At 33.2% G+C, this 13100-nt stretch overlaps 1 protein-coding gene and 1 long non-coding RNA gene across 4 annotated transcripts in view; one reads left to right on the plus strand and one right to left on the minus strand.

Annotated features, from left to right (window-relative positions):
* The window catches only part of LOC106467006 (solute carrier family 22 member 21-like), a 60745-nt gene that overhangs the window by 43023 nt on the left and 4622 nt on the right, over positions 1-13100 (minus strand). For all 3 annotated transcript variants that reach the window (XM_022395093.1, XM_022395092.1, XM_022395091.1), the window contains exon 2: positions 9181-9571. In XM_022395093.1, the coding sequence (XP_022250801.1) occupies positions 9181-9567 (387 nt within the window). In that variant the 5' untranslated portion in view covers positions 9568-9571. The remainder of the gene's footprint in view (positions 1-9180; positions 9572-13100) is intronic.
* Positions 1-13100, plus strand: part of LOC111087669 — a 23944-nt gene that overhangs the window by 9489 nt on the left and 1355 nt on the right. The window contains exons 2-3 of the long non-coding RNA XR_002612332.1: positions 2169-2709; positions 12634-12804. This is a non-coding gene — a long non-coding RNA (uncharacterized LOC111087669). The remainder of the gene's footprint in view (positions 1-2168; positions 2710-12633; positions 12805-13100) is intronic.

The following is a 13100-nucleotide window of genomic DNA, read 5'->3' on the forward strand; positions in this document are numbered from 1 at the left end:
CTCAGATAGTCTGAGTAAGAATTACTATATACGGTATGCTTCCATAATATATGTAAGAATTAATTTACACTGTAAGCTCACAGAGTCCGTGTAAGAATAATTTTACATGCTATACTCACATAGCCTGTGTAAAAATTACTTTCACAGTGTGCTTACATGGTCTGAAAAAAAGAACTACTTTTACACGGTATGCTCACATATTTTGCATAATAATTTGGATTGTTTAACGGCTTTACGAATCTTGGTTGTGATTATGTTGTTTATGAAAGGAATGTTCATTGTGGACATTTTTGTGCATTTTTTGGGGGGGGGGGGTTGTTGCTGCTGTAATGTTTTTTTTGTGATTTGAAAATATTTTCGATGTTATATTCGGGGTATCCGTTTCGTAATAGTAGTGTTTTAAAACCATTTTGTGCTGTTTGAATGGCATTCGTCGTGGAGCAGTTTCGATTCATTCTCTTTAATTCTCCTGTTATTGTTCCCCTTTTGACTCGTTCTGGGTGGTGTGATTTGTAATGGAGAAATATTGGCTTCTTGCATTCTTTGTTATGTATGGAGCTCCGTATTTATCTGTTTGGGATTTTTAGGGTTACGTCTAAGAATGTTAAGTATCGTTCTGCGTTAGATAGTGTTAGTGTGAACTTGACTGATGGGTGGAAGTTGTTTAGGAAATAGTAGAGCTGCTGTAGTCTTTCTTTTCCATGATTCCATATACCAAATATGTCATCGATGTATCTGTACCACGCTTCTGGTACTAAACCTGTATATATTTTTTTCTATATATGTCAAGGGCTTTGGTTTCTAGCGTATGCACGAATATTATTTCAAATGTGACTGCTGCTCTGTTGCCCATTGCTACTCCTTTCTTTTGTTTGTACAAGGTGTCACCAAATTTAAAATAATTGTTGTATAGGACAAAACTGAGCATTGAAGATCTATAGGTATGGATGGGTACAAGGCGATTACTTCCAAGGAAAATAAAATGGAGTCAGTGCATATTTTTTGTGTAGAAGAGTGTATCTTTTCTAAGAGGTCTTTAGTATTGGTTAAGTATTGACTAAGAATTACTTTACACGGTAGCTTACATTGTGTGTGCTCATACTGCTTAAGAATTACTTTACACGGTAGCTTACATTGTGTGTGCTCATACTGCTTAAGAATTACTTTACATGGTAGCTCTGTTAATCTGTGTAAGAAGAAACTTGCACTATATGCTGACATAGTAAGTGTGATAATTTATTTACACAGTAGCTCAATTAATTTAAGAAATATTTAAGAATGTAGTTCACACAGTCTTTGTAACAGTTAATTTATACTGCAAGCTCTCATATTCTACATAAGAATTACTTTATACAGTATTATCACATAGTCTGTGTGAGAATTACTTACGCTGTACATAACATAGTCTTTGTAAGAAATGATTCATACAGTATGCTCATGTAGTCTGAGCAAGTATTCCTTTACACAGTATAACACATAGTTTGTGTAAGAAATTCTTTATACGGTATGCTTACATTGTCTGTGTTAGAATAATTTGCATGGTGTGCTCATATTGTATTTTAAAGAATTACTTTACGCAGCAGCTCACTTAGTCTGTGTCACAATCATTTTAAACAGTGTAAGAATTGCTTTACACGGTCTGCAAAATAGTTTGTTTAAAACTAATTACTTTCACCGTATGCTCACATAGTCTGTGCAAAAATTACTTTGAATAGTACGCTGACATAGTTTATGTAAGAATAATTTGCTTACATAGTCTGTGAAGGAATTACTTTACCTGGTATACTCACCTACTGTGAGAATTAATTTACACGGTTACCCATATAGTTTGTGTAAAAATTACTTTAAACTGTAGCTGAGATAGTTTGTGTAAGTATTATTTTTACGGTATCCCTACATGGTATTTGTAAGAATTACTTTACACGATGTGATTATATACTCTCTACAAGAATTACTTTACACAATGTGATTATGTATTCTGTACAAAAATTACTTTACACAGTATGCTCACATAGTTTGTATTAGAATAATTTACATTTTATTTTCACATAGTCTAGGTAAGATTTGCCTTCATATTCTATATCAAGTACATTGTTTTTAGTACAGTACTGTCCTATCGCCCTGTTCCTGTCACTAAACCGTCTGTTTTTGCTTTTTGTACTTATTAGGGGAATTTAAAGCACAGATCTGGGCCTCCAGGTGCAGGAGAGTATTCCAGCGTACGTGAGAAGACTCTAGCGAAATCTTGAAAAGGGTTAGGAAAGCCGTCCGCCTACATCTGAGAGCTGATGTTTATGCCTTAACAAAGAGGATTTCTCAAAAAATGGAACATGGAAAACTCCTCTATCTTTCAAAATCTTGGCGATGACCTCGACCTCAACTTTTAACACCAGTGGCCGCTCTAGCTACAAATCCATGTCATCTTGGAAGTTCGGACGGGAGAGAAGGACTGCGGCGGGCCAACTCCACTTCTGGAGACTAATAGTGTGATGCAATGTTCTTTTAGTGTTGTGCGTGATTACGAACTCGGGTTCTGTGCCTTTCTTTGCATATGGACCGAAAGTAACACGGTGGCTTTATCCAGCGCTAACAATCATGCATTCAATCTACGTGTTTGTGTTAAGTGTTTTCCTCTTTTCAGTTTATTCCAGTTCCTCTTGTTAGCCAGGGAGAACGAGCATTTAAACAACACCAGCCTCATCAAACCGGGTAAGTCCTCTTATTTTGACAATAATGGCCAAGTGGTGCGTCTCTGCAAGTTCAGCTCACGAGGTGTAACGAGCAGTGAGAGTCGCGAGGCCCATAGCTTAAGATCTTTACAATTAAAAGGAAAACGATACTTAAGATAACAACATTGTTTATTGATAACAAATTCCATCTTCAGTATCTAAAGTAAAATAAAAGAATTGGATCATTCCCAAGTAAATAACTAAAAAACATTGCTGCAATAATGATAATTTAATCAAAACTAAAAAATATAGAAAGTGAAGGAGTAACAAACCAAAATACTGTTGGTAGTCTGGGTGGATTTGTGTTTCTTAGCTAGAAAGGGATAAAGCTGTCAAATTGTGTTAGGAGTCCAGTAAACGTCTTTTTTCTGTATGTTGATGTACCAAATCCAATAGTGTTACGGTTAATGAGGATGTCTAAAGAAAGGTAAATTATTATTATTTTTCAACCTCACATTTTTGGCAGGATGTTGTGAGTTCAGGTATTCTAAAATTTTGAGCAGTGATCCTTCTTGTGAAAAATAATGAAAGTGTCGTCTACATATCTTCTGTAAAGGATAGGTTTGAAGTCAGCGGGGCAGGTGTCGAGTCATTTTTGTTAAACTAAACTAAACTAACTGGCAGGTATTTCGATCAAGTTAATTATTAAAATAATTAATTAATCATCTGGGTGTTCAAAGATTAATCAATCCTCCTTCGCCGAGCTCGTGGATTATGAAGCGTTATGAACTTGGTATGAGGAAGTAGAAAGGGATTAAGTGAATAATAAAAATGGGTCTGAGACACTGATCAATTCAATAATATAAAATAAATGGACGATTAAGGACTTAAGTTCCTTCAGGGCTTGGGGATCTAAAAATCCTATGTCCATCGCTACCCCATCTATTTGTTCAAAGAAGGTGTTGTTGAATAGGATACGTGAATTGTTGGTTGTAAGAGCCAAAATTGTCTTAATTTGAGGTTCAGTAAACCCATTCAGCGAAATATTATTGCGTAAAATTTCACATATACAAATATCAATGGTTTCATTTAGAAGTGTTTTTGTAAAGTGGGAGGTAATATCAGCCAAAAAAGTGGTTTTTGGAGTGAGGTAGTTGATTTAATTCACGTGCAAACTGGAAATAATGGAGGATAGTGAATTCTCTGGTAGTGAGTAGCTGTCGTATAGGTACCAGGAATTTCACAAATTTGTAAGTATGCGTGCCTAAGGCTGAACGAATTGGTCGGATGGGGGTGCCTGTTTTGTCAATTTTAGGAAGACTATATAAAATACCAGGGCGGAAGCCTGTCGAATACAATGAAGCACCAACATTTTCGGATATGATATTTTTGTTTTTAAATTCTCTCAGGTATCTTTGGATCTTTTCTTCACGTTGGATAGTAAGCGATAAACGGTCGTTGTTAAGGATTTTAAATTTGGTAGAGTCGTCAAGAATAACTCGCATTTTACCCAAGTTGTCATTTTTGTTAATAACTTGCACACTTCGTTTATATTGCACATTTTTTAATATGTACATAATTTTTGTTTGTTACTCCTTCACTTTCTATATGTTTTAGTTTTCATTAAATTATCGTTTTTGCAGCAATGAATTTTAATTATATACTTAGGAATGATGTAATTCTTTTATTATATTTCAGATATTAATGATGTAAGCTGTAGAATTCCGAAACGTTTATCTGTGTCTCCTTCTGTTATAAATAATCAGTTTTGTTTATCTTAAGATCCTTAGTTTTAAAAAGTCAAGTGGTGCGTCCCAGCAAGTTGTCCTCGTGAGGTTCAGCAAGCTTAGAGGCTCACGAGGCTAAAAGTCTGAGGTTGCTACCCCAGCTTTTCACTCCGAGAAGCGAAACTCACGGGGTCCTTCTTTTTAAAGTAGATATATATTATACCTGCTTATGTATTGGGTGTGACTCACTTTCGTAGGTGAAAGAGAGCCATACAAAATGTATACATTTTGTTGTTACTTCCCTTACAAGTCTTAATGTCATTTCTCACGGGCAGAGATATACGGAAGAACCATCCGAAGCAGCTTAGTTGAGATGGGAATGAGGCGTCTCTTAACCTCACTCCAGCTCACCTCAAACTAAGCATAAAATAAACATTTGTGTGATACTATTTCTAGCTTAAAATAGTTTTAAAAACAAGTTCGACTCAGTAATGTAAATTTTAGTGCATGTTTTCCGACAAAAACAAGAATTAGTTCACACAGGATACTCACATAGTCTGTGTATGAATAACAAATACATTATACGGTATGCTTGTATAGTTTGTGTGACAATTACTTTACACGGTAGCTTCCTTAATCTGTATAAGAATTAATTTGTATTGTCACATAGTACGTGTGAGAATTTCTTTACACGGTACCTCACATAATCTATGTAAGAATTACTTTACACGGTATACTCACATATTCTGTGTATGAATTACTTTACACGACATACTCACATATTCTGTGTATGAATTACTTTACACGGAATGCTCAGCTAACCTGTGCAAGAATTACATAACACGGTAAGCTCACATATTATGCATAAGAATTACATTTTACTGTTTGTACACATAATAAAGGTAAGAATTACTTTACTGGGAAGCCACACAGTCTGTGCAAGAATTACTTTATACAGTATGCTCATAGAATCTATATAAGGATCACTTTACAAGGTAGCTCATGTGGGAGAATTACTTAATACGGTATAATGACATAGCCTGTGCAAGAATTATTGTACACTGCATTACATAACAGGATAAACTCCAATATTACTGTTTGCTCACATGGCAAGTTTAATAATTATTTTACTCATTATGTTCACATAGACGCTGTAGAAATTACTTTACTAAGAAGTATCACATAGTCTGTGCAAGACTTTATATACACGGTATGATCATATAGTATGTGTAAGAATATCATTACACTATATATTGCCTGTGTAATTATTATTTTGCACAGTTGCTCATAATGAGCATAATCGGCATAAAAGGAATTTACAAATTATGCTTATATTGTCTATGTAAGTATTAGTTTAGGCTGTATGCTCATATAGTCTGCGTACAAGTTACTTTAGAAGGTAGGTCACTTAATCTGTGTGAGAATTACTTTACATGGCGTGCTGTGTAACAATTTCTCTATACCTTGTGCTCATATAGTCAGTATAAGAAATGTGAACATTGTATGTTCACATAGTCTGTGTGAGAACTACTTTACAAGATTATTTCATATATTCTGTGCAATAATTACTTTACATGGCATGCTCATAGAGACTGTGCAAGGACTACTTTATACGATATGTTCAAATAATCCATGCAAAACTTAAATAACACGATAAGCTCACATATTCTGTGTAAGAATTATCTTCTACTGTTTGCTCACATAGTAAGTGTAAGGATTACTTTACACAATATGCTCAAATAGTTTTTGCAAAAATCAGTTTACATGATACGCTCACTTCGTGTAAGTGTTACTTTATACAGTATTCTCTCATAGTCTGTATAGCAATTACTTTACAAGGTAGGCTCAGTTAGTCTGTTTAAAAATTAACTTACGCAATTTTCTTACCTAGTATGGATTAGAATTACTTTGCACGAAAGGCTTACACAGTCTTATCAAGAAACACCTTGCATTGTACGCTGACATAGTCTGTGAAAGAAATACGTTATACTGCAGCTAACACAGTAGGTTATTTACTGGATTATTTGCAGTAGGTGTCTGTGACTTGTTGACGATACATGTCAACAATAAACGAACAGCACACAATCCACTTGTTTTTAAATAATGTATTCAAAATAAATCAAACGAATGTACAAAAAATCGTTACACTATTGGTTATCGCAGTTGTATCCAGAGCTTTAAATAATTGTCTTATTTTCACCAAAGTCCACACAGGCAGGTTCAATTACTTTAGAACACTCTTGACAAGACAAATTGTTCTTCTTTATTTCTGTTGTTACAATACCACAGTGAAACTCACTTTAGATACTGTATAAGAATTACTTCACATGGTACCTTACGTTGCTGAATTACTTTACACAGTTTGCTTATATGGTCTGTGTAAGAATTACTTTACACGATATGTTTACGTAGTCTATGCAAGAAATATATAGCACTGTAAGCTCATATGATCTGTGTAAAAATTAGTTTTCAGTGTCTTCTCACAAAGTATGTTTAAGAATTACTTTACATAGTATGCTCACACGGACTGTGTAAGAATTATTTTACAAGGTAGCTAACACAGTCTCTGTAAGCATTTCTTAACACTGCAACTCACTTAATCTGTATAAGAATTATTTACACGGTACTTAACATAGTATGTTAAACAATTACTTTAGTGGTATTCTCACATAATCTTAGTAAGAATAATTTTAAATGGTATGATCTTGTAATCTGTGTGAGAATTTCCTTACACAGTATGCTTACATAATCTGGGTACAAATTGTTTTGCACGATATGTTCAAACAGTCTGTGTACGAATTAATTTTCACTCTTTGCTCATATAGTAAGTATAAGAATTACTTTACACAGTATGCTCACGTAGCTTTTACAAGTATCACTTTACAGGATATGCTTTCTGGTCTGTTTAAGAATGACTTTGTATAGTATTATCACCTAGTCTAGGTAAGAATTATTTTACACGGAAGGCTCACACAGTTTTACCAAGAGTTACCTTTCACGGTATGCTCACATAGCCTGTGCAAGAAATACTTTACACTGTAGCTACCACAGTCTGTGTGAGAATTACTTTATACGGTTACATATATATATATATATATTTTTTTTTTACAAAAAAGGTAAAAGCAAATATTTTACTGAACTCAAGGTAAATCCTCTTAAGTAAAGCATAAATTAAACCAACCCTTGTCAGTTCACCTTGATAAATCGTTTAAAGGTTTTGTTGGTTGACAGAACATACACGTTGTCTAATGCGAATTTTTCCTCATAGAAATAAACAAATTTAGCTCAAAATATCAGTTTTATCATTGGTGGCAATTCAAAATTAGGCGAAATCCCGTTGGTTAAGTCATTTAATAATGACAACTCACCTAGAACTTTCTCTAATAAATGAAGGATGACTTAATTTCTTTTAGAATAGTTTGCTCAACAAATGGTTGTAAAGTTTGATACTAAAATTTAATGTCTAAGAACCGTGAAAACTTTGCCATTTCTTAATTGTAATAAAATACCTTATTAAAACAGACAAAAAAACAGCAGCCCATGTGATTTCTTGTAGCAGATATGCGTACTATGCAAATTTTCTAAAATTTTGAATGCTTAGTCACAATAGCTTGCATAAAATTTTAATCTTCAATATTTTCCGATTTTGGCTGCAAACTTTGATCTCATATTTTTCGGTCAAGTATTGTTTTTTTTTTTGCTGTACTGGTTTTCATTGGATATGACCCTTTTTTGTTGTACATTAGGTAAAAATAACCACAAAGGACATAAATTAAATACTCAGATATGGTTTGGAGTAATTAACATCAGGCACCTATTAAATCTAGAGACATTTTATTGCATGTGGGTTTCTTCAAACTTCAATAATTTTAAGTTCATATCTTTCAGTTGCTTTATTTTTGTCCTCACCTTTTTCAGCCAAATTATTTTTTAATAGATATCATGTTCCTTGTATAGTTTTATATAGTAGATAAAGTGATATTGTAAAATATGCTAGTTATGTGCCAAAAATGAAGGCAATCACGAACCGGGAAACGTTTTTATTAGTTTGAAGTCTGATGCAAAGTAGTACGCAAAAATCGTGTGAACATTTTTACAAGATGGTGGTTTTGGGCTCATAACCTCCGTATTTCGCGTCCGATCTTTATAAAATTGAAAACGGCCCACTGCCGAGAACACCCTAATGTGTGGTAGAAATTTGAGCGCGATCGTCTTAGCAATTTTTTTCCACGCGAGCGCAAAAATGTACACGATTTTAGTATAATTTTTGCTTAATTTTGATTTTTGCTCATATATCTCCAAGAATATTAGAGTTACTACTTCCAAATTTGCTATCACGCTAGGGAAACATATATGCCAGCCATGTACCAAATGTGACAGAAATCAATTAAAGGAAAGTTTTTTTTTATCACTGGTGCGAAGAGAAGAATATTAGTAATTTCAGGCTAATTTCAGTGAAACGATAAGGTTTAAAGCAATTTCTTTGAAATTAGGTCTGTAAAGTAAGGAGATCTGGGAGACAGAACTACTACACAAAAAATGAGAGAGTATTGATTAACAGGGGTGATAATACATATGGTTGAAAACCCCAAAGATTTCATTCTTGTTAATAACACACTGGGTGTCATGCGGTTTATTTTATTTTTTTTATTTTTGGCCGCACGACGCTCTACCGTGTGTTTTGATTTACTTAAATATACACATGACATATAAAAACAAGTTGTGGAGATTCACTTGATATCAATAATATATAATTAGAATTTTTTAGAAAACTATATGCATACCTCATCAATGATTGTGGAAGTATAGAAAGAGTTATCATATTCCCACGAAGCACAAGCGGTCGTTGAATTTTCTTCCTTCATGTGTGAAGTAAAGTTTTTATACACAAGGCAGGAACTATAGATGCCACTGTCATTCTTTGATTGCACACGAGGTATTGCCAAGTCTTTCCATTGGTCAGTAGATATATTGGAATACGTTGTAGGACGCTGGCACCAGTGGTCAATGTTTGGTGCTAAAAACAACATTGCCAACACGTGCCAACAATGTGCCATAAGGGAGATGAAAGCAATAAAGAAAATCCTCCTCTGCCATGACCCAAAATATCCTATTACATCGAATAATTCCTTAGTATCTTCTTGTCTCATATAATTTTCATCAGTCTTCATGTTTCTGAAAATATGAACTAACTGTTAGAGTAATATCAGAATATTGTATTTTATATTTAGCTTTTATGTTAGAAAAAAATAATCAATAATATTATGACAAGAATGACTCGCTAAGAAAACATTATAGAATTTTATATAAAATGGATGATTTTCGTTCCTGGCGTACTTTATTGTGTATTATCTTAAATATTGTTATTAAATTATGTTTGAGCAATGAAATAAGAACAAATATTATAATATTTTAAACTTTTCTTTTCACATTAATAATAATCACCAGAATCATCATTTTTGTGCAGTTCTTCAAACGAACATGAAAGTAATGGTTTATAAATGTAGAAGAGGTTATTAATTATTGTTATATAATACTGGTCAATATCTTTCCGTTTGGCAATATGCCAACTTTACTAAAAACTACCTCTTCAACAATTTAATCATTATAAATGTTTATAGTTGTAACAATTTATAAATATCAATGTTTTAGAGTTTTCTCGTTATTGACACATATATGTTGTCCGTCAACACTAACTTTCCACTGACTGTTGGTCTTATCCACTTAGTACTAGTTTAATTTCGGAGTGAAAGTATATTTCCTTTAAGATATATAATATTTGACGATTTATGAAACTTTTACACCAGTAGAAACAAATAATTATTGATAACTTTTCACAAAGTCTAAATGAGATTTTCAAAATACTCGTTTTACACATTCAGTTGTTTCATTTTTGTTATTCTTTATTAGAACATTAAAGCATTTAACCTGTTAACATAGAATTTAACACATGAATATTTGGGTGATTTGTTTAATATTGGGAATGTATAATAAGAACATCAAAATATAATTGTGTGATGAATTATATATCTTCATTTTATGAATTTAAAGAAGTTATTAAAGCAGTTACTTCACTACAACTGTTAATGCTGAATATGTCATCGAAACAAGAGCGCCAAATGTTTGGAACATTGCGATAAATGGGCAGCCAAAAGTCTCCTATGTTATTCAGGCATAGACGTCTCTAATTTTGAATTGTGCAACAGGAGGAAGTAACCAGACGAATAGAGGGATTGTAGAGAAACAGTTAAAGTATTTGAGTTTAACATTTTTAAAAGTTTTATTTTCAGGAGATACTACTACTATTTCACACATTAACAGAGTAGTCTAATGAGAGCGCGAGATTTTTTTTTCTATGTTTGTAAAATTCAATTCCTATTGAAAATCAGCAATAAAAAAATCTAAGGAAAAATAATTTAATTATGATCGTTAGAAATAATTAGTTATCATTCATAAAATTATTGAATAAATGTACTGGAATGTTGTCAGAAGCAAAATTGGCTTGTTTTGAAACATATTGGATTGCTACTTTAAATGCCGTTCATCTTTATGAAATAAAAAACTAAGTTGTATATTATCACCCTTACTTCCCTCATATATGGTTTATTTTTGTCCACACCTTTTTCAGACAAGTTGTATTTCAATAGATATTATGTTCGTTGTATAGTTTTATATAGTGATATTATAAAATTTGCCAGAAACGAGGCAATCACGTTTTTTTGAGTTTGTAGTCTGATGCAAAGTAGTACGCAAAAATTGTGTGAACATTTTACACGATGGTGATTTTGGGCTCATAACTTCCGTATTTCGCGTCCAATTTTTATATTAAAAAAAAAATATTCCACTGTTGAGAATACCTTAATGTGTGGACGAAATATCAGTGCGATCGAGTTAGCCACTTTGTCTCCAGGTGAGCGCAAACATTTTAGAGATGTTAGCGTAATTTTTGCCCATACCTCCGAGAATACTTGAGCTACTAGAACCAAATTTGCTGTCAAGCTTGGTGAAGCTAGGTATCAAAATTTAAAGATATAAATTAAGGGAAAGTTTGAGTTGTTTTTTATCACTGGTGCGATTTTTTTGTAATTAAGCACAAAGCTACACAACGGGCTATCTGTGTTCTACCCACCACGGATATTAAAACCCGGTTTCTAGCGTTGTAAGTCCGAAGACATACTGCTGTGCCACAGGGGGCACACTGGTGCGAAGAAGAAGAAAAAGAAGAATTTCAGGCAAAGTTTGGTCTGCTTTAAAACGATAAATGTTAAAGCAAGTTTTTTGAAATTTGGTATGTAAGGTAAATAACCTGTGAGATCTATCATACAAAAAAATGGGAGGGTCAGTTTAATGGGGGCGATTATACGTATGGTCGAAAAACCGAAAGTTTTCATTCCTGCTAATAACACACTGGGTTTCATGCGGTTTTTTTTTTTGCCCGCACGACACACTGCTGTGTGTCTCGATAGCAAGCATCCTATCTGAAGGTAACAATTTCTCATTTTCTAATAATGAACATCCGAAACAAACACTTCATCTTTAACTAGACGTGAGCTCTCTCAAAGTGAAAAACAACAACAAAAAACATGAAAATAATAATAAGGACCTCATAATTCCTACAAGTAATAATCAACTCACTCCTAATGTTTTCAACATAATTAATCTTTCAAACACAGATCTTTAAGATGCAGTCTCCTTTGTAGAGGTCTCAGCTTCTGTCCAACCAATAACTTTGTTAATGAACCTGAACTTCTTTCTGACCTATATATTTTCTCTCAGAAACTCAGTCTCTGCGAGTTTTTGACAACAAATTTTAACTTTTTTACCACCACCTCTTTGACTTGCTGTAAAACGATACGTGTTAAAGCGATTCTTTTGAAATTTTGCTATGTAAAAGTAAGGAGACCATACTGCAACTGAATGATCAAAAAATTTTCCTGAAGTTCCTGTTGTTTCCTTTCAGAAAAGTAGAATTTTTAAAGATATTCTTGTTTATGCAAAAATGGATTACAACCTACCACAGAATGGGTGTCATCTCTGTAATAAAGTTCGTGGTCTCACCTGCAAGTTCACAAAAACTACCGACATGCAACACTATTTATCTCATACAGTGTAAATTACCAGAATTTAGGACAAATACAAAAGGTTACAATAACCGCATATCTTCTTTTAACACCAAAAAAATCTTCCCCACCACTTCAACTAATTCGGTCATTCTGTTAATGATGTGATTTTCATAGGTCTCGAAAGAGGTTTCAAAACTAAAGCTGATAGAGAAATGAGAAAACCTAATGGATGGCTACCCCAAATACAGTTTATCTTTTTGGAATAAACCTGAATCTTGGAATCAGTGATCTTCGACTCTTCATTGGTTCTGACTGTGAAACATCTTTTTCTTTTCCATATTTGTTGTAAGTTTTTATTTGTTATTTTTACGCCTAATCTTTCTTAATACTCATTACTTGTTTATAATAATTTTCCATGTTTTTAGTTCTTTCTACTTTACGCTTTTTTGCTGATCTTTTTTCATGTCATGTCTTTGTGTTATTATATATATATATGTATATATCCATTATACTTTCCATACTTTAAACCTTTCTAGCCTCTCTTTTTTTTTTTTTTGCCAAGTTTCTCGTTTCCAGGTTTTTCCTGTCATATTGCATACAGAAATTAACTATGTCTGTAGCATTTCTTTCAAAGCTAATCA

This window comes from Limulus polyphemus, unplaced genomic scaffold (genome assembly GCF_000517525.1).
Source record: "Limulus polyphemus unplaced genomic scaffold, Limulus_polyphemus-2.1.2 Scaffold2458, whole genome shotgun sequence".
In the NCBI taxonomy this organism is placed as follows: domain Eukaryota; kingdom Metazoa; phylum Arthropoda; class Merostomata; order Xiphosura; family Limulidae; genus Limulus; species Limulus polyphemus.